General features: G+C 45.0%; 1 protein-coding gene across 1 annotated transcript in view; it reads right to left on the bottom strand.

Annotated features, from left to right (window-relative positions):
• The window catches only part of LOC147660770 (transient receptor potential cation channel subfamily M member 2-like), a 979,384-nt gene that overhangs the window by 160,288 nt on the left and 795,985 nt on the right, over positions 1-23,111 (bottom strand). The window contains exon 29 of the mRNA XM_086951478.1: positions 3,611-3,687. Within this exon, the coding sequence (XP_086807604.1) occupies positions 3,611-3,687 (77 nt within the window). The remainder of the gene's footprint in view (positions 1-3,610; positions 3,688-23,111) is intronic.

Here is a 23,111-nt window from a genome sequence, read left to right as displayed (position 1 = left end):
TCGTCGAAGCTTAAGTGTCTTCTTGGACCTGAAGCGTGAACAGGCCATAGACTTGGCCTCATCGTGGTCCGGCGACAGACACTTGTTGCACACCGGGTGGACGTCGATGTGTGGGTACTTAGAGTTACAGACCGGACATCTCTTGAATGGACTTCGCTCCATGATGGATGGTCGATAAGTCAGGAGCGTCGACTAGGCCTTCCGCGCCGAGAGCACGCGGAAGTACAGAACCGGCTCGGAGCCGAGCTAGAAGTAGTAAAGCCGAACGCAAGAACAATACCGACGTATAGACTAAAGACCTTTTGGTCTCAAGAAAGTTTTTCTATCGATTCCGACAAGAGGGAATTAAAGACATCCAAACCCAATGGCGGAAAAAAACAATCTGAGGATGGATTCGATGCCCATGCGCACTGTAGTCCAGGGGAGGAGCCACCTATCTCGTGATACTTCGAAGACTCTTCCAGGACAACAATGTGCAATGATCCGGACCCAACACTAGGCGGCGATCTATGCACAGATATGAATTCAGCAGCCCACATGCCTCAAACATTATATAACAAGAGGAAACTGTGCCATAGTCTGGTCCATGTTATGAGACCTCATGCGGAAGTATTATGGTTACATGAGATCCACCAAATTCCTGTAAAATTAGACTTTGTGGTACGCAACTGGGGCAAACATTTATACTTTGCTGGTTACTCAGCATATTCCAGAGGAGTTGTGGTGCTGTTTCATAAATGCATTCTACACCAAGAAATTGCTTACATAGTGGAACTAGTTGTAGACCCTGAGGGGAGGTAACTGATCATAGAAGGGGTACCCGCATCACCATAGTAAATGGGTATGGTCTGACTCATGACAACACCCAATTCTTTCACAAGGTAGGGGTTAAAAAAATCCAATAATCACATAATATTACACTTGACAGTACACTAGACAGCACCAAAGTTAGGGATATAGGGATAGACATTGGGCTGGGATGAGAAAGGCACTATGCAGAATCATGATCTCTTGGACTTATGGAGATCAGTATATCATGACCAACGATATACACATTTCACTCATCTGTATTATATGACCTCCATGGGTAATATGACCTTGACCTCCATAAGGAAAACATTGTTTCCTATAGAGAACAAACATCTGCTGTTACTTTATTATATGCTATAAAATGGAAGGGGGCACTAGTCGGGCACACTTATTGCTTTGCTATAGGGCTACTCCTGCTTCAGCAAGAGTAACATTTCCAGAGGATAAAAAGATTAGCAAAATATTTGTGAATGAACACAAAAATAAAAGTTTTGGCTTTTCATCAAGTTGTACGAGAGAAACAACCAAGAGCTAATCTAGCAGACTGTCGACCAACATATCCACAATTTGCCAGTGGAAATTTCCACTAATTTTGATTCAGTTCATTTGAATCAGGAAAGCAATTGTTTTTCATATCAACACAAAGAGGGCATATTATATTTTTGATACTCATTTCATCTCAAGCATATCAACAAATCAATCAATTTAAGGAAATATTAAATTGTCTTTGGAATGGAAAATGTAATAGCATGGAAATAAATGTAAAAACAAGTCTTTGACAAGTTTCTGTTGTTCCATTTCCCATAGCTCTTTATTTGTCACTACTTGATAAATCATTATCTTCATCAAAGCCCCAGGGTCATGATGAAGCAATGAGACCAGCAAAGGCTCAAATCTCCTGGATGAGCCATGACTGACATCTTGCCAAGGCTCAAATCTCCTGGATGAGCCATGACTGACATCTTGCCAGGTGCTTTACCAGCATTAGCCTGTCTCGTATCCCTACGACAACAAGCTATTTGTCAGAAACAGAAATAAATGACAACTACCACTCATCCAATCAGGCAAAAGAGAAATTGCCAGAGCCTGAGATGGATATCATTAATGAGAATCTCCAAATGTCGTGCCAGCAATTCAATGGTGCATTGAGGCTGCCTTAACTCTGTGCCGCCTGTGACATGGGATGAAGGTTATTCCGCTAAAGTGGAGGGTATCCCCGGTAGAAACCAATGGTGGTTCTGATCACTTCCCAACCTGAAAGCAACACCAGAACTGGATCAGTTGAATTCTCAAGAGAATGTGCCACATGGCATGCTCCAGGGTACTCTTCTTGCCAAAATCTACATACACAACTAGCACAGGTTATAAAACAATGTCACCTGCAAGTCAACGTGTACACAGACAATCAAATCTTTCCTGAAATCCGCGATCCAGGTGTACATCAACAGCTTCTCGGTTGAACTCTACCTTTGCCTTTATCTTGCAAAATTGGGAAGTTTGTGTACAATCTAGAAATAGTGTCAAAGTTATGAGCAAAAATGTTTATATCATGGTCTGCATTCAGTACCACTATGTCCCAGCGCCTACTGATACCAGAGCATGCTGTTACTGAGTGTAAGGCTTAACCTCCAGCCACACCTCAAGCGCAGTAAACACTGGTATAAGGTACCAGTACATAATGATACCTATGGTCTGCATGCACTACCATTATGTACCAGTGCCTAATGGAATCAGAACTTGGGGTCACTTAGTTCAGGGCACTGCCTTCAGCCACACTGTGGACAGGATTATCAAGGCTTTGCACTAGTGAATTGGCACAAAGTTTTGAATTGGGATTTACTTTCCAGCACCAAGGTCGGTATGGCAGATATTTGTCACAGTGTGACAGAGGCACCATTAAGCCTAAGTTCAGCAGGAGGACAGGGTTTGTAAAGGACCTGTAAAAGATTTGATGGATGTGTCCATCAAAATACACCTGTTCAAAATCAACACATCACAACACCGTCTTCTCCAACTACTTAACAGGCACCAGAAAACACATCAACATTCCAGAGCTTTAAGCATTTCATTTAAGTCTGACTTGGCAGAGCAGCTGTCTTCAAGACCTAGTGATAACAATACCTCAAAATATACATAGAGTTGGCTAGCCTGACACCCCCCGCCCACCCCCTCAAAAAGAATAGTCTTTCACATCATGGTATTGTCTGTTTTTGTATATTTCCACATCCATACAGAAACCATCTTTTTGTTTTGGTTTTATCACTGCAGCAGAATACAAAACTAATTTTTCTAGGACACTAAATGCAGGACAGACCCATTGACTTGCCAATGCTTGTAATTGTGAATTGTTTTGTGTTGTAAGCATTTTTCATATGTCCATTGCCTCCTTGGGCATGATCACAATACAAGGAACAACCACCCCTCCGGGAACCTCTAAATTGCCTCTTCTGGAACCCTTATCTGGCAGGGACCAGACCCGGCAGTAGAATGTCACCCTACAGAAGACACGAGAGGGTTCTCCTGTGAAGCCTCCAAGATCCCAGGAAAGAAGAGCCCAGTGTTAGCTCCTGGAGGAGAGGAGGGAAGGAAGATCGAAATTCAAAAAGGAATGAGGTAGTGTCAAAGAAAAATAGGATGAAAGCGAGGATGGAAGGTAGACGGGAGCAAGAAATATGTTAAAGTGGGAAAGAACAAAGACAGAAAAGAGGAAAGGATTATTTTCTATAAATCAATGAAACATTGCAAGAGAAGGGGGGGAATTGGACATGACAGACAATGACTCCTTGGTACACCCACTTACTCTATCCAGGGGTTGTGTGTTTCTCTGCCCTCTTTCTCTGCCGTGTAGAAAGGAGGTGCATAGCGAGGAAAGTCCACCTGCGGAGAAGCAAAACCGTGATTAGACGATGCATAAACACACACACACACACACACACCCACCCCTCTTAATAAAAACTGACTTTGCACACACACCTGAACTTTTCTACACCAGAAAAGCAGAAACAAACCCTGGTTAAAGCGAAACCATTCGTATTTTCCCAGTAGGAAAATATAGGTTCCCAGAAACATGGTTGATCTTATCCTGGGTTTAGGGACCACGATGAAACCTGATGATGTAGTATGTCACTGACAAAGCGGGTGAGGGTCTTTAAAACTCCAAGAAAGGTTGTTTAGGGGTTACCTGCCATTTGTATCTATTGGTTGTAGGATACCTTTTTGAGTGACTGGAGTTTTGTGTCTTGACAAAAACTGGTTCAGCCGTCTGCCACTAAAAATCAGGAGCAGACATATCTAAGTTAATGTAGTAATGCAGACAGGATGAGATTGCCAATTCTCTACTCTGCTGAATGATAATCTTTGATGGTAATAGAGTAATAGAGTGCTGCTGAGCGTATCTGACTATTTGTTTAGCGCTGTATTTGGGACAGTCATAAGCACCATACAAATTCAATTACTATACAATACAATGTAAATCGTGCAACCACACCATGTAGTCTTTAAAAAGATACGTTTTTTAACTTGCAGAAATGTTTCTCTTTAGGACATAACATTTTATTACTTCATTGGGTGTCAATTATTGTGAGTTTTCAAGCATGAGCTCACTAGAAACATTCAGGTCCCGGTACAACCATGCCATTAGTGAACTAAGACAAATCAGTTGTCATGTGTTGTGAACGCCATATATGGACTATATGATTATTAGGAATGAAGCAACGTTGTAGTCTAATAAATCAAAAATGAGAGGCTTTTGTCTAGCACACAACCTGAGCTCACAGATTCGAAGCTGCAAAAATGAAATATTTGTGTGTGTGTTATTGACGATATATATTACCTACTGGCGATCGCCAGTAGGTAGTTATAGTTAGGGCCTATTATCCATAGGTAAAGCGTTTTTTGATTTGCCGATATCTTTGGCTCTGTTTGACAAATCCTCCCTAAATTTTCCAAAAAAGGTTTACTCGGGTCAGCTCCTGTCTTGAAAGTTTTGGGGTGATTCGTCAAGCGGGGGCCGAGGAAAAAGGGGGATTCCAGAACGAGTCTTCTCCATGTTAATTTACATAGGAAACGTTAACCAAGGCTACAGCCCGAACTGCTGAACGGAAAACCACCAAATTTGGCAAAAAGGTAGCGTTTGGTTCAGAAAGCAACCTTGTTTTAAATGGTGTAAATCCGTTCAGTAGTTCCTGAGAAATTAAAAAAACAAAAACTTTCGATATCTGGGCAGAGCCTAACTACACATCTCCTCCAGAGCACAAGCCTGCCTCTGATTGGCTGCCAACACTCCAAACCAGGAAGTGGTGGCAGCCATCTTGTGCCTCAGACGTGGGAGGAATAAAAAGGTAAGAGAAAGATTAAAAAACAAGAAAAGGGGGCAGGGTAAAAACACCCTGACTACCCCAGCCCTGCTCAGGGAGGGACCCCAGGCCCCCAAAAAATGTGGGTGGGGTGCCAAGTGCATAAATCCGTTTGAAAATGTAAAAAAATGAAGCGCTGTCTCCCGTGCTTTGCTTTCAAAGCCCCCACGGATGGGCCAAGTCCTGGAGGCAATTTATTTATGTAGAGCTACTTCCCTGGGGCTTGATAATTTATTTGCAGGGGCACGTGGCCCCCCCAGCAAGCCTGGGGAACACCACCTCTCCAGGGGCTTAATTTCAATAAGGGTGGGGGGCCTCACGGGCCCCCCAAGCCCGGCGGACTGCCACCTCGGAGGACCTCAGGGCACAAGTGAACTTCATCCCCCGGAGTGGACTTTTGAGGTTACCCAGGAGCAGCAATCCCACAGAGAACATGGACAATGTGAAGGGGTGGAGGAGAGGAGGCAGAAGTAATAGAACCTGGCTGGTGGTGAAATCAATGAGGAAAATAGACATTCTGGAAGCTGGGCTCAGCCTGCAGCGTCTGCAGTCACTCGAGCTCCCCTGTGCCTTGGAGCCTTGCGACCGACCAGCCCACTCATGCCTCGGGCTAGCTATGTACACACAGACATGCTCACCCCCACTCAGCGCCACAGCACAAATCTGTCACCGGAGTTGCCGCCCTCACTCCACAAGGTACACATAGTACCCTCGCAACTTACCAGCAGTGAGAGACTTCCTGTGACTCGGCTCTGCACAGCTTCAGCTGATGCTCAGGGGGTGTCAGACCCAGGACAGTGGCGGTGCCGGGTCACCGTGCGCACAGTAGGTTCAGTGCAGCCCTTTAGATGCCGACAGACAGCTGATCAGTGGTCCGACATATGCTGCTTTTCGTCAGCTAGTTCTTCTGTCCTCCGTGCTCATGCATATGCTCTTTGGTGCGCATGTGTATAGTGTATGAAATGCACGCTTACACAAAACGAACAACTTAAAAATGCAGCCTTGTGTGGTGCACAAGAGATGGAGCTGTGTCAGAGCATCGGGCGCACGCTGTGCTCGGACCCGCTGCCAGTATCGAAAAGACTGTCTGAGACTATCTGGCTGTCAGTATGTGTACACCATAGCTGGTAGGAAACGTACAAAAGGAAAGAAGAACCGGGAGAAAGCAGAACACAAGTGACGGAGAAACAGGGAAAAAAAAGAAAAAAGGAAATAGGAAGCGGCGGGAGAACAATGAAAACACAGGAAAGTCTAACAAGATAGCAGTCGCCAGTCCATGTGGGCAAGGCCAAAAGTGGACGAGGTGGTAACCCAAAAGCCCGATTTTCAATCACGTGCCAGCGTTTAACATAAACGATGACACGTTCCAATTGAAAACAAGGACAGGGCTTAAAGTACCTTCCGAAACTGTATTGATTCCAAAAGGCTCTCGCATGGAAAGCCAGGCGAGACCTAAGAAATGGCTGAGACCCTTGACTGGGAATAAGACCACAGGAACATTCAGAGAAAGATAACTGAATTTGACATAAAAAGGAGACAATCTTTGCTTCTCAAGCACTACAGAAACTCTGAAAAAGGTCAACATGACGGCAGTCAGGGGCATACGTTGTCTAGAGGAGTGTTTGGCTGGGCGTCTACTAGCTGGTGGAATCCATATTGTGGACTTTTGAAATTTTAATGGATGCACTCGCATCTTTCAACTGCTGCATCGACGTCCGCTGTGACGTGCGAGTGGCATTATGACGGCAGCACTGTAGGCAAAATCCTGCCATGACATTGGTGCAGGTCTAGTCTTCCTCTAGCCTCTCCGCTCTTCCTCCTTCCCTCAACTGTGATTGGTTACTTTGGTGACGTATATTGGAATGTTGTGTGAATATTTATATGACGTGCACTCTCGACCCTCGGACTCTGTAACCTTCCTGACAGCTGTTCCCTCCCTTCCGCAAGCTCATTATTCATAATAAATACTTAAGAAAATATACTCCTGCTTTCCTACGTTTATTGAGTATTCATTCTACAACATATTTGCAGACGAGTTCGGGATGTGCTTTTAAGAGATGAGCTTGCGCAGGGATTTCTTCTGGAGCGACGTAACCTTATCTTCAAGGCAAGTGCTCTTATTGCGAGTTATTAAAAATATTCGGATAACATTTTTAATTTATATTTTCTCCATTGATTTTCGGGTCGACCGCAATTTGTGACCGAGATTTTCGTGGGCGAAAAGCTGACGAGGGCATTGAAATTGCAGTTTGCGTGTGACAGAAGATTACAAGAAACTAAAAGGCAAGTTACGAAGCACTTTTGTTTCGTGCCGGTTGATTCTACAAGTAAAGTGTGATTACGTGTTTCTCCAAAGCGTGAAGCAGATCTGTGGGGGAATTCGACGGCAGTTGACGTGTGACAGTTCAACTGTCATTCTTCGTTCCACACACGTTGTGTCAACCGTCATTCCGATCTCCACAGCTGTTTGTCGAACAGCAAGACTGATTACGTCACAACGTCATTGACGTGGTCTACGTGAAGCCATTTTGTCTATTTTTCTTCACAGCAGTGCATCCGAGCCGAAGGTAATTAAAACGTGTTAAACATTCACGCGACTTATTTTAAAAGGGCACAGTTTGCTAGAAGCAAAATATAATAAAAATAAAACGTTTATGTTTACAAGTGCACAGTGAATTTTAACCAATCAAAATTGATTTATTTATTAAGAAAGAGACTTCAGATACCAATCTGGAAAACATGGCCAGTGAGTCGAACTTCAATGCTCCTGCAGTTTTTCTACACAAACCTGGCAAACCGGTCATGAAATGGCGCAGTTGGTACAGGTCATTTGAAAACTATTTGATTGCCATTAATGGTAAGACGTTCGACGCTGAAAGAAAAACAGCTATTCTTACTGGGCTGTTGGGTGTGGCAGGGCAAGACATTTTTTATAGTCTGCCAGAGTATGAACCACCACCAGGTCAATTTATTCCATTAGATTAATTCCAAGAAGCCGTCAAGAGGTTGGAAAGACAATTTGATGAGGAGGAAAATATAATGGTGGGCAGACACCGTTTCACTATGAGAAAACAAACTGAAAATGAAAATGTTGAGGAATACATAGCAGCTTTGAGAGTTTTAGCAACCAAGTGTGACTATCAAGATAGAGTGGATGAGTATATATGCGACCAGTTAGTCTTTCACTGTTATGAAAGGAAAATTCAAGAGCGGCTTTTAGCATGTAAGAGACCTACTCTTTCCGAAGCTATTGACATTGTAAAAGGTATCGAAAGATCATTAGAAGGGTCAAGGTAAATAATTGGAGCCACAAACAAAAATTCAAATGTTTATTTTGTGAATGATAAAAAGAAAAGAGATAATGTTTCTAACAGCAAATTTAAAGCACATGCTAATATTAATACATCTCAATTTGTATGTTATAGATGTGGTTCTCACAATCACAAGGCTGATTCCTTGAATTGCCCGGCATTGGGGATGAAGTGCACAAGATGTCTAAAGGTAGGGCATTTTGCGGGGGTATGTGGTACTTTTGGCCAAAAACGATTTACACCCACAAAAGTAAGCTGTGTAGAAGATTTTGACGAAAATATGTGTTCTAACATTGTTCTTACTATTGAGGAAGAATACAAAAATATCAAAGGCCCGTTAGGGGTGGCCACTGTAGGAGAAGTTCAACTTAAAATTATGGCAGATTCTGATTCGCCAATTACAATAGTTTCCGACAAGAAATTTCTTCAGTATTGGCCACAAGTGGACTTGATTGAATCTGATGTCAATCCAAAAGCCTTCGGGGAATCTGACATCAATATCTTTGGGTACTTCGAAGACATTCTAAATATCAAAGGTAGATGTGTTAATACTAAGATATATGTCGTAGAACGCGGCAGGGACATTGTTGGATGGAGAGACTTAGCAAAATTGAAAATAATTTTGAAGCCAGGTGCCGAAGACCCCATCGTACTCAATGAGGGATTTATACCAAGCATAAATGTTTCTGCGCTCACATGCAAAAATGAAAGCATATCCACTATTCTTAGTAAATATGATTCACTGTTTGAAGATAGAATAGGCTTTGTAAAAGGCTTTGTACACAAGATAGTTCTCAAAAAAGATGTTGTGCCTGTAAGACAGAGTTAGGTCTCTACCACTAACAGTCAAGAATGATTTAAAACTGGTTCCAGAAAAACTGGTCAGTGAAGGCATTATTGAACCAGCAGATTCTGCCGAATGGATTTCGGGTATTGTTTTAATAAAAAAGAGGAATGGTGAGTTCCGCCTGTGCGCAGATCTGAGGTCACTTAAGAACAATCTGGTAGATTGTTTTCCCCTTCCTAGAATTCAAGAGATCCTAGCTGCAACTGCAGGTTCAATTTTTTTTCCCTTATCGACCTTAGATCAGCATACCATCAAGTCAAGCTTGATGAGGAATCCAAAGAGTTGACCACGTTTATCACACCCCTTGGAGCTTACAGATATGTACGATTACCTTTTGGGTTGGCGTCCTCAGCTAGCGTCTTCCAAAAGCTAATGGAGAATATGTTTGGGCAGATGACAGGCGTACAGAAGTTTCAGGATGACATTCTCATCCATGCTGAATCTGTAAGTGAACATAATGTCATTCTGGAAAAGGTTCTCGGTAAGTTACAGGAGAGGGGTATGACTGTTTCAAAGAATAAATGCGAATTTCTAAAAACTGAATTGGAATATCTAGGCCATGTGCTTAGCCAAGATGCTATCAAACCAAAAATTAATTTAGTCAGGGCAATTTCTGAAGCCCCCAAACCTGAAAATAGAGATTCGCTGAGGTCTTTTTTAGGACTCAGCGAATACTATTCAAGATTTATAGAAAACTATGCAGATGTAGTTGAGCCGTTGAGCTCTTTTGCGCAAAGGTGAGCAATTTAAATGGGATGTACAACATGATGTATCCTTTTCAGAAATCAAAAAGTCTATTGTAAATGCTCCAACTTTGAAACCGTTTGATGCAAAGGGAACCAACATAATTACTGTAGACGCCAGCTCAGTGGGGATAGGCACACTTTTCACTCAAAGTCAATAAACAGGTTCACTCTGTAGCGTTTATTTCGCGTAGATTGACAGAGGCGGAGAAGAACTACAGTACTATTGAGCGGGAAGCTCTTGCATGTGTGTGGGCAGTGGACAAACTGAAAATGTATTTATGGGGAAAGGATTTTGAACTAGTTACCGACCACAAGCCTCTCACATTCATGTTTGATGGGTATGGAAGAGGTAACGGTAAGACCTCAGCCAGGTTGGTGAGATTGCTGGCAAAACTGCAAGAATATAATTTCTCTATTAAACATATATCAGGCAAGGACAATATTCGAGCAGATTTTCTTTCAAGGCTACCCACTGAAAATATCGATACACAGAACGAGGATGAGTGTGTAGTCTCATCCATATCCAGCATTCAAGTAACAGGTAATGCTAGGTCAGGAAATGAGTGGTTAGAAGCCATGAATTCCGATACTGTTTTAATGAAAGTTAAACATTTCATGTCCCACAAGTGGCTCCCAGTTCGAAATTTGTATCCAGAATTCAAAACCTTCTTTCAGGTGTCAGAAGAATTAAGTGATGTTGAAGGGTTTCTAATGAGGGGTGACTTATTAGTTCCCCCATTTAAACTGAGAAACAAATTGATAGCTACTGCCCACAATACTCATTTAGGTGCCACAATGACCAAAAAGACTAAAGGAACAATATTGGTGGCCCCAGATGGACATTGATGTTAACCTATTTGTGGAGAAATGTATTGAATGCATCAGGTCTGACAAGCACTGGAAACCCAGAGTTCAGGAGATGCAACTGGTATCCATCCCAAATTCATTGTGGTACAAGATTGTCATCGACATGGCTGGACCAGGAATCCAGATTTCTCATCGTGATGAGCGACTACTACAGCAAATGGATATACCATAAATTTGTCCATTGAAGGAAGCCCACGCATACTGGTATCAGACAACGGGAAGCAACTTACTTCCAACAAAATGACAGAATTTCTGAACTCTCATGGCATTCGACAGGAGAAAACTCAGTTATACCCCCCAAAATCTAATGGACAAATAGAAAGAGTTAATCGATTTATCAAGGATGGCATCCAATTAGCCATATCTTCTAATATTCCTGTTAAAAAATTCATCCAGGACAGAGTATTTGCATACAATTCTACCCCAAACAGTGTAACAGGTTTTTCCCCGTTCTTTTTAATGAGGGGGAGAAGATGCGATAATGAGATTGTGCCTAAAATTGAAGGGTTTGAGTCGTGTTTACCTGGTCCTGTGGTCATAAGCGATGAACAGATTCATGCTAGGCAGAAGATTGTTGATAACCAAGCCAAAGCTAAAGTCGATCACAACAAGGTACACAAGGCAGTTAACAAAGTTTAGCAAGGGGGATTGGGCTCTTATCAAAAGACATGATGGCCAACTCAAAGGAGAGTCCAAGTACTATGACCCCGAAGAGGTGGTAGAAGTCACCGATAGTGCCATTTGTTTGAGATTTCTGGGATGGCGCAATTAAAGCGATGCCATAAGTTTGAATAAAAGCCAAGTAGAGTTATGGTTTAAGGGTGTCTTCAACAAAGAATAGTTTGACAGGGAATTTTCATGGTTGATTACTTATTCAGGTGAAGATGATCAACAAGTTACCTTATAACACGAAGAATCCCTTTGTTAACCTTTTAACTATGGCATGGGGGAAATGCATAGAGATGATGTAAAGAATTCTGTTACTGATATTGAAGCGAGATATGGTGAGGGCAGTGTAAGAGACAAGCCATCGCTGACTGAGTCTGATCCCAAACCCAGTACCACCAGTGTATCTGGTGAAGAAAAAGACAAATGTCATGGAGGTTGGGAGGGTACTTGTACCAGGTATGGTAGAATATGTAAGTTACCTACAGGGCTCAAAGATTACGAGTTAATATAATTGTTTACATCTTTGTTTAGATAAAAGGGAGATGTTGCAGGTCTAGTCTTCCTCTAGCCCTCCGCTCTTCCTCCTTCCCTCAACTGTGATTGGTTACTTTGGTGACGTATATTGGAATGTTGTGTGAATATTTATATGACGTGCACTCTCGACCCTCGAACTCTAACCTTCCTGACAGCTGTTCCCTCCCTTCCGCAAGCTCGTTATTCATAATAAATACTTAAGAAAATATACTCCTGCTTTCCCACGTTTATAGAGTATTCATTCTACAACAGACATGTGGGAGACAACAGGTTACACTTTATTGGGCTGGTGTGCTACCGTTCGGAGGGCTGGATCGAACCTCAATGGCGTGTGTGTAAGCATTCATGTTATGTTTTGAATTGATGCGGTGAGTTTTACAGTAGCAACATGCTTGCAGGAGCTTATGGCGGGTACTGATGCTCCACGTTTGATTGTAAACATGCTGCGTGGGTGTTTAACCAATCAGAAGCAGCAAACGCCATTGGTTGTCTTTGTTTATGCGGAGGGAACCGGAGTCGTTGCCTAGGCAACGAGAGACACTAATGCGCATCTGGAGCCGGAGGTCATTATCTACTTTACGAGGACATTACGGCGAGCCAGAAGATTGTAGCGAAGCCGGAGAGCAGCGTTCCAGTCACTGACCAGAACATCGCAATTTGAAGGAACGCGGGAAAAGTGGAATTAGCTTTCCAGTGCACAGCCAAGGATGAATGAGTTATTAACTGGGGATTCCACAGTGCCAGTATATTTTTTTATGTGTTTTGTTGTTGCTTTGCTTCAACTCCACAGGCACTTCGTGCATATAAACACGATCAGTGGTGACTACATTATTTTATTTTGTTACAAATCCACAATTGTCTTCATTATGTTTTAACAGGCATGTGCAGGGATGATGTGCATTAGTTGCGAATGGGAAAGGTACAATTATGTAACAGGTACCACCTTGTTAACTCTGATTGAAGGCAGTTTTTTTATATGAATATGTCAACTATTAGGATCTCAAAATTCTTACAGAAAGAAGCCTGGGGTGCCAGACATGGATTGGGAGCATTTTTTGTGTACCGTGTTTAATGATCTATTTGCAGTTGTGAGTGTTGCACTTTTGGATGAGTATGTTTTTTTTTCCAGTATGGGTACGTATTACATTTTGAGGTACACAGTGACATTTCTTTATATGTAGAGGTGTGTTTGGGTTAGGTATTACTTGCTGACCATGTGTGGTTAGTGGGTTGGAATATACCCTGTATACCCTGCTTAGTACCCTTTATACTCTACATAAATCCCTGTGTGTGGGGATGGATTGGATTATACCTTGAGCATGCGAGGAGTTCCTTTTATGTTGAAATCTCTTTGGTTTCAAGATACCTATAATTTGCAGTAGTGGAAGCGTGTGTTCCTTTGTCCTGCATTGTGTGCAGTAGTGGGAACACTTGGGTTCCTTTATCCTACAAGGTGTGCAGGAGTAGGAACATGAGTGTTCCTTGGTCCTGCAGTGTGTGCAGTAGTGAGAACGTGAGGGTTCCTTGTCCTGCAGTGTGTGCAGTAGTGGGAACATGAGCGTTCCTTTGTTCTGCAGTGTGTGCAGTAGTGGGAATGGGAGGATTCCTTGTCCTGCAAGTTGGGCAGTAGTGAGAACGTGAGCATTCCTTTGGCCTGCAGTGCATGCAGTAGTTGGAATGTGAGCATTCCTTAGTCCTGCAGTGAGTGCAGTGTTGGGAACAGTGTAGCGTTGGGATATGAATGTCAGCAGCCCTACATGCCAAGAACAGATGCATATTGGTAAGTAGCATATTCCGTTCGAGGCATGTGGGCTGCTGAATTCATATCTGTGCATAGAATAAATAGCAGTTACCTCCTTATCGGCGGTTGCCCGTGCCAGCTGCAGCAGTCTTAAAGAGTTCTGAGAACAGCCTGTCCTACAGCAGCTTGCTGTTTGGAGTGTACATCTACGCAGTAGTGTTTGGTAAATGTATGTATGGTGGTCCATGTGGCTGCTCTACATATATCCTCTAGAGGAATGTTACCTAGGAAAACCATGGATGCCCCTAGCTTGCATGTGGAATGTGCTCTTGGGGGAACTGTCAAAGCGCGTTTAGCCTTTTGATAACAGATTTGAATGCATTTAACTATCCACCTGGCTATACCGGATTTGGAAATAGGGTTGCCTTTGTGTTGTGGAGAGAAGGCAACAAACAGTTGTTTAGTCTTTCTAAAGTCTTTTGTCCTGTCGATGTAATACAGGAGAGCTCTTTTGACATCTAAGGTGTGCAGTGCTCTGTCAGCCACTGAGTCTGGGTTTGGAAAGAAAACTGGCAGTTCTATGTTTTGATTAATGTGGAACTGCGAGATTACCTTTGGCATGAACTTGGGGTTGGTGCGCAGCACCACCCTATTAGCATGAATTTGTAGGTAGGGCTCTTGAATTGTGAGGGCTTGAAGCTTGCTGACTCTTCGCAGAGATTTGATGGCTATTAGAAAAGCCACTTTCCAAGTAAGAAACTATCTCACAAGAATGGAGAGGCTCAAAGGGGGGCCCCATGAGCCCGGTGAGAACGATATTTAGATTCCAGACAGGCGAAGGAGGGTGTCTGGGAGGGATCACTCTTTTAAGGCCCTCCAAAAAGGCTTTGATGGCAGGCACTCTGGAAAGTGAAAGGTGCTGCCTGTTCTGAAGATAAGCGGCTATAGCAGCCAAATGTATCCTGATGGAACTATACGCTAGGTTGCATTGGTACAGATGCAGCAGGTAACATATGATGTTCTGCGTGGACGCATTTAGCAGATTAATGTCATTGTTGGAACAGTAAATAACAAATTGTTTCCATTTGGCTGCATAGCACGCCCTGGTTGTAGGTCGCCTTGCCTCTTTGATGATGTTCATACACTCAGGGGGCAAGTTGAGGTAGCCAAACTATGACCTCAGGAGCCAAATCGCTAGGCTCAACTGTTGAGGATCTGGGTGCTGAATGTCTCCATGGCTCTGAGTGAGGAGGCTGGGAGTGAGGTGCAGCCGTTGGTGAGGCACCACTGAAAGTTCCAGGAACGTGGTGTACCAAGCCTGCTGTGCCCACGTTGGAGCAAGCAGGATGAGCGTCATGGAGTGCTGCCGCAGTTTGCGCGCCACCAGCGGTATGAGTGGGGCTGGGGGAAAAGCGTACGCAAATCTGCCTGACCAGTTCATCCATATCGCATTGCCCTGAGACTGCGGGTGTGGGAACCTGGCGGCGAAGCCTTGGTATTTTGCGTTCTCTTTCGTGGCGAAGAGGTCGATCTCCGGATGACCCCACTGCTGGAAGTTTGGCTGGAGTACCGAGGGGTGGATTTCCCACTCGTGCATCTGATGACTGTGCCTGCTGAGCAGGTCTGCCATCTGGTTGTCTACGCTCGGGAGATGCTCTGCTATGAAGAAGATGTTCCTCTGAATGGCCCACTTCCACATGCTCTGGGCTAGGTGAGATAGCTGCGGGGAGTGTGTGCCTCCCTGTTTCTGGATGTAATACATGGCAGTCATGTTGTCCGTCCGGATCAACACGACCTTGTTGCACAGGTGCAACTTGAACGCTTTCAGTGCCATGAAGATTGCCATCAGCTCCAACAGGTTGATATGCATCTTTTGCTGTTGCGATGTCCATAGTCCCTGCACCGTGTAATGGATGACAAGTGCTCCCCAACCCTGGAGAGATGCATCTGTCGTTAGCACTATCTGTGGGACAGGCTCTTGGAACGGTCGTCCCCTGCAAAGGTTTTGTGGATTCCACCAATGCAGAGAGCTGTAGGCACGACCGGTCACCAACACTAGGTCTTCTAGATGCCCATGAGCCTGGTTCCACTGTCGTGCCAAGCATTCTTGGAGGGGACGCATGTGCAGTCTCGCGTGCGGGACTATGAATATGCAGGATGCCATCATACCGATCAGCTGCATGAACACCTGCGCTGGTAGTGATTGTTGAGGTCTGAACCTCCGAATGAGCAGCTGCATGCTGTTGACTCTGGCAGAGTTCGGCTGCGCTGTTGCCGTCAGAGTGTTTAATGTTGCCCCTAGGTACTGTTGCACATGGGCTGGCTGCAGGTGTGACTTCGTGTAGTTGAGTGAGAACCCCAGACTGTGTAGGAGGTGAATTGTGCGCAACATATGGCTGGCACTTTGCTGGGCTGACTTGGCCTGAACGAGCCAGTTGTCCAGGTAGGGATAGACGTGAACATGTTGTCTTCGAAGGTGCGCAGCCACGGTCGCTAAGCACTTGGTGAACACTCTGGGGGCAGTGGTTACCCCGAAAGGCAGGACCTTGAATTGGTAATGCCGATTGTTGATGGTGAACCAGAGATATTTTTTGTGACTGGGGTGAATGGGAATGTGGAAATATGCATCCTTGAGGTCCAAGGTCGCTAGGAAGTCGCCCTGACTGAGCAACGGCAGGACCTGCTGTAAGGTTAACATATGAAAGTGTTCTGAAAGGATGTATTGGTTGAGGGGTCTGAGGTCTAGAATGGGCCGCAGGGATCGTCCTTTTTTGGGATTAAAAAGTACAGAGAGTACACCCCTGTACCTCGTTCTTCTGCAGGCATGAGCTCTATCGCCCCTTTTTGGAGCATGGAGAGTACTTCTTGCTGCAATAAGTGCATGTGCTCTGCGGACATTGGACGGTGCCTTGGGGGTATGTTGGGGGGGTGGAGGTCAGTTCTAGACAATATCTGTATCGGATAAGTTGTCTCACCCACCTGTCCGTGGTAATGCCTTCCCAGACTGGCAGGAACTGCTGGAGTCTTCCCCCGACAGGTGTTAGATAGTCGGGGGCAGTGACAAGGCGTCACTATTTGTTGGGAGCGGAGGATCTGGCGTTATTGCCAGGTCCTCTGCCTTTGGCGCTGTTTCCACGGTATGTATTCTTTGTGTAGGTGGATTGCGTGCTCCCTTTGGTGTACTGGGCCTGCTGTAAAGCCTGTCCTCTAGAGGCTCCCCTATTACCGGAGCGACAAAAGGAACTGCCCCGAAACTGCTGAGATTGCAGAGCCCCCATGGATTTCGCTGTCTCAGTGTCCTTTATTTTTTCGAGTGTTGTGTCTACCTCGGGACCAAAAAGGAAGTCCGGGTTAACCGGCTGGTTGAGCAGACTTGTTTGAATCTCGGGCTTGAAACCAGAGATGCGGAGCCATGCGTGACGTCTTAGCATCACACTGTTTATGGCCCTAGCTGCCGTGTCTGCTGCGTCCAGTGCGCATTTGATGGACGCATTCGAAATCAACTTCCCTTCCTGTATAATCATCTCTGCTCCCTCCTTGTAAACATCAGGCAGGTGTTGCAATAACTGTTCTAGTGTGTTGTAGTGCGCCCTGTCGTATCTAGCCAACAGGGCCTGTGTATTTGAAATCCTCCAAATATTAGCAGCCTGCGCTGCCACTTGCTTTCCTGACGCCTCCAGAATCTTTGATTCCTTGTCCGGAGGTGGAGCATCACCACTAGTTTGTGAGTTTGCCCTCTTGCGGGCATTGGCCACTACAAGGGAGTTCAAGGGGAGCTGGCCTTTGATGTAGGTGGGGTCCACTGGGGCAGGCCTATATTTTGTCTCAATCCGTGGGTTGATCACTCTAGCTTTTGTGGGTTCTTTGAAAATGTCCGCAGCATGCTTGAAGACCCCATTAAGCATAGGCAAAGTCTTAGTGGATTGTTCAGAGTTGGAGAAAGTGTCAAACAAGAAATCTTCGTCCACAGGTTCAGCGTGCATCTCCACGTCATGGTTGAGTGCTGCCCTTTCTATCAAAGCGTTAAACGCCACTGTGTCCTCAGTTGGCGATGTTTTGACGCTGTAGGACTGGGCGTCTGGTGCAGCATGTGGATCATCAGGGTCTACAGTTTGATCTACAGCCTCAGACCACTGTTGTGGATCATCTTGATCAGTGTCAGCGTGATAAGTGAAGGCCGCTTGACCATAGTCTTCACCCATGTCCTCCTCGCTTTGTGCTGGAGAATATGCCCTTTGCTGCGAATAGTCCTGAACGTGCTTGAAGAGAACTGGTGAGGTGGCCGAGTCCTTCCGTTTAAGAGGAACTTTGTAACCCTCCAAGGGATGTTCAGGCGTGATCTTCCGCTTGTGGATGGTTAATCTGCCCGATTCCGCGTCGATAAAGAGTTTCGACTGGTTGTCGTACGAGGGTTCGTGGAACACAACCCCTTCGGGGGCGGGCTTCGAAGGCGCCGACGACGGTTTGGAAGGGTCGGCGCCCCTGTGGTGTTCGAGATGCTTCGCTCGAGCCGTTGGCGGAAGACCGAACTTAATCGGAGGGTGGCCGACTGTTTTGGAGCTTGATGTAGTGGTCGATTCGAGGTGCCTGAGTAGGACGCTTGCTTGATTGAGTCGACTTGAGCTCCTGGCGTGTAGCATTCCCAGCCTTAGGCGTCGACGAGACTTGCTGTTTCGGGTCGGCTTTGGCTTTCGGCTCGAGGTGTTTGCTGAGCAGTGGCTTGAGCCATGAAATCTTCGGCTCGACGGCCTTCTTAGTCTGGAGGCCTTTGGCCTTGTCGTCACGTTTGTGCGTCGACGAGGGGACGTGTTTGATGGAGGCACTCCAGTCTTCGAGGCGACAGCCACCTTCGACGCCGAAGGGTCGTCGATAGTCTTTGGTTGGACAGGCATCGACGCCGAACCGACCACCATTTTAAGTAGTTTCGGTTTCGATTTCGGCTCCGGTTGTTTCGGTTTCGATTTAGAGGAATCAACCGTTGGCTCCTTGGATGTATTCTTAGCCTGGCTTGGACGCTGGGCTATAGAACGGGAAGGAAGATCTTGGCTAAGGCCTCTCGGCGATGCCTCGACCTGAGCCGTAGGGAGCGTAATGTCAGTTAGAGGCCCGCTACTGCGGTTGGGCCTGGCTCATCACTCGAGTCGTCATCGACGGCTCCGATGGCCCCTTCGTCGTCCCCTACCTCGACGACGTCTTCTTTGTGGACGTAGTCTTCAGCTTGCACGTCCACCTCGAAGTTGGAGTCATGCTCCGACGCTGGTTAGGACTGCTCTTCAGGAACCTCTTCTTCTACTTCTTCTTCATCCTCAGCGCCTTCCTAGTCACCGGCCTCGAAGATGTTGACCGGCTCGGGCGCCGACTTTTGCGCCGACTGCCTCGCTGTCGAAGTTTAAGCTTCTTCTTGGAGCGGAACTTCGAGCAGGCCATACAGCTGGCCTCGTCGTGCTCGGGGGACAAACATTTATTGCACACTGGGTGCACATCAATGTGGGGGTATTTCGAATTACAGACGGGGCATCGTTGAAACTGGCTCTGACCCATCGTCGCCGTAGTCTGGGCCTTTGGTGTCGAAAGCGAGAACCAGCTTCCGACGTCCGGTTCGAAGAACTGGAAAAGAACAGGCACCGAACGAGACAATACCGACGTTTTGAAGGCCTTTTGGCCTTAGGAAAGAGTCAATACAAAGTTTCCGAACTAGAGTCGATAAAGTACATCCGAACCCAATGGCGGAAAAAAACTATCTGAGGATGGAGAGGATGCCCATGCGCACTGTAGTCCAGGGGAGGAGCCACCTATCTCGTGATACTTCGAAGACTCTTCCAGGACAACAATGTGCAATCATCCAGACCCAACACTAGGCGGCGATCTATGCACAGATATGAATTCAGCAGCCCACATGCCTCAAACACTTATTTTCATACAACCCCGGTGTGGTGTTTGTCTGTAGTGTTTTCACTGTATTACTGTATGTGTTCACAAATGCTTAACACACTGCCTCTGAGATAAGCCTGTCTGCTCGTGCCAAGCTACCAAGGGGGTGAGCAGGGGTTATCCAGTAGTGTAATCCACTTTCCTTGACTTAGACGCAAGGGTCCCTATTTGGACAACGGTGTATACCATTGCCAACTAGAGACCCCGAGTTCTAACCAGTGGAATAATTTATTTAAGGGAATCTTTCTTGTAATTTAAAATTAGTTACATTTTTACAGGACGTGCATTTTCTTCCACTCTGCGTCTTGTTGTTTATTTTGTTTCCTGAAGGAAGGAGATATGTTGCTATTCTGTGATCTCTTTTAGTTCCTTGCTGCTCAGCCTGTGATGCAACAGAATGTTCATGACTGCATAGTTAGGATGAATGGTCAGTTGGAATGAGTGGGGTTGAGCAGCAGGATGCTGCTCCTGGTGGGGCTCAATGCTTACCATCTTGCTTGTAACTGAATACACCTACTTATATAATCTACACTACAGGCTACTGGACTGAGCACCTACAACAGACTTACTTCGTTATATAAAACCCAAGACTTAATGGACCACTTGTCATGAGTTCCTGGATAGTTTTCATTCATGTGAAATTACAGAGTTTAAGGGTCCCCACAGGCAGGCAGCAATATTCTAACATTAAGGAGTATCAAGAAAGATCCTATCAAGGCTAATATGGTGCAAGATGATTTCTCCATATATTTGTGCTCCAGGTGGCTTTCCCTATGTAAAAGCAGAATGATTAATAGGGTTTTGGAAGAGATGTGCTCGCTCTCATCTGAGGGATAACTCCGATTTTAACAAAGAAGGGAAACTAGCAATGTTCAGCCTTTTAGTCAATTACAGGTCAAAGTGAATGGGTCAAGGTGATTTCTCTGGATCTAATGAGTCAATGTGTAGAAAAATGGCTGCATCAGTGCAAGGATGAGTGAAAGAGTGGATGAATGAGTGAAAGAGTGGATGGATGAAAACATTTATTTAACCACCCATGCCTCACTTTTATTGACCCTTTTATCCATCCATAATGCAATATAAATACACACTCTTTCTCTCTCCCTCTCTCACAAACACACAAGTCAACAATGAAGAAGCATTTTCAATTCTAAGCCAGAGTTTTGCTAATGCTAGCTCTGAAATATTCAAAGGATGGCAAACCTCTAAACCTCAGAACTAAATCAATTTGGTTGCTAGATGGCAGAAGAACCCAGGTAGAATCCCTGACAAGATAATGCTATATTTACTAATGAACTTGCCTCTTAACATTCAGTGTTCTACTGTATTCTGAATTAGTACAGAATGGGACGATTATTCAATCCTGCTGAACTCTATCAACACTGAAACATACAGAAATCAAACAAATTGGAATAAAGATTGTTGTTCTTCCATTTTAGGATCTCTACCAAAATTACTACAGGTGGCAAAAAATTTCGGAGTAACATTTGACTCACACCTCTCCCTTCTTCCTCACATAAACAAAACTGTATTGACTTGTAAACGCCTGATAAGGATGATTCGGAATATCCTTCCCCTCAATCAATCAGGGAGTTTTAAGCGCGCTACTCACTTGTGTGAGGGTCTTAAGGCACGAGGGAGTAGCTCCGGTCAGTCGAAGAGCCAGGTCAAGGGGGTCTTCCTGAATATGTGCAGGGTGGGGGCACATCTGATGTTGATTGGCAACTCGTACTAGGCCTTGGCAATGATGTAGGGGACCGTTCTTCCACCTGTTCTTGCTCTGCGGCTGCGTGGGGGTGCGGCGAGGTCAGTGGATCGGTGGTTCCTCTTGGGTACATGGAAGGAGAATCTGTAGTTGTGGTATTGGGGTCCGGTGTTGTGGAGCCATTTGTAGGCATGGGTGAGTATCTTGAAGGTTACTCTTTTCTTGATGGGGAGCTAGTAGAGGTTCCGCAGGTGCTAGGTTATGTGTTAATGTCGAGGGATGCCGAAGACTAGTCTGGCTGTGGTGTTCTGTATGGTCTGGAGTTAGCGGAGCGGAGACTTGTTGATGCCAGTGTAGAGGGCATTTCCAAGCAGCAGTCTGCTGGTTATAAACATGTGGATGACAGACTTCCTAGATTCGGGGGGGATCCATTTGGAAGTCTTTCAGAGGATGCAGAGGGTTGTGAAGCAGATAGAGGTGACTGTGTTGACCTGTCAGGTCATGGAGAGGTAGGAGTAGAGTATGATGCCAAGGTTTCGGGCATGGTCTGCATGGGAAGGGGGGCTACCGTGGGTGGTGGGCCACCAGGAGTTGTGAAACAGTAGAAAAGAGCGGCACACTGAATTCTCCAAAGTAGAAGCAATGTATCACACGTGTTCGGTTGGGTACTAGTGGGCGTCTCCCTCTGACCAAAGGGAGTCAATTTAAACAAATACAGTAGCACTGTTATAACAGTGTCCCCATCTACCACTCCACTGGGATAATATCCCCGTTTTTTATTCACAGGTAAAACAAAAGTTCATAGACTGTAAACTGAGTTTTTCTCAAAATTTAATTTTTAAACTTTTAAACCTTGTTACGTCACAATGGTTTCTCCAAAGTTTTATCATCAATGAAGTTACCATTCAAAGCGTCCCAATTTCATCTTCATTGCATGGATACAATCAATGTAGAATCCACATGTATTTATGATTATTATTCCCAATGCATTTTGGTACCAAGCCCTTCGTCAAGGGAAACCCTTTATCTGTAGAATGTGGTAAAATACAAGAGCGTCCTATCCTCCATGAGTTAGCATAAGTAGTAAATTAACTGATGTCAACATAAGATTCTTTAGTTTGATGGAAAGTGAAACACGTCAGAATGGATAAAATCACATATCGAATGCAAATGTGAAACAGTGAAGCTGAATGTGAAACAAGAGTGTTGCTTAAGCGAGAGGTCAAACCAACCGTGTTCATCGAAAATCATACCAAAAGTGCTTGTGGTGTACCACAAAAGAAACAAACGTGAAAAAGTCAAAGCAACTGTACTCTGTTAAGTCGGATAAACGAGTGCGCCACCCCAGTGCACCAAATGTGACAAGGCAGATACGTTTGGGTGTAAAATCAAAACGACTGGTGCAAAATATACTCTTCTACTAAACGTGCAATATAACATGAAGCAGATTCATTAGCCGTAACAATGATATCAAGTGGTGAAATAATAGCCCAGGGTGAACAAGAGATACTTCTTATCGGGTGAAGAAACCACTAGTTGCCTGCGTGTCCTAATCACATCGTCGTAGAATCGTCATGCCTAGTCAATACAGGAGC

Source organism: Lissotriton vulgaris, unplaced genomic scaffold (assembly GCF_964263255.1).
Source record: "Lissotriton vulgaris unplaced genomic scaffold, aLisVul1.2 SCAFFOLD_262, whole genome shotgun sequence".
Classification (NCBI taxonomy): domain Eukaryota; kingdom Metazoa; phylum Chordata; class Amphibia; order Caudata; family Salamandridae; genus Lissotriton; species Lissotriton vulgaris.
Note: the sequence above shows the minus strand (reverse complement) of the source record. Positions and strands in the feature narration are given on the sequence as shown.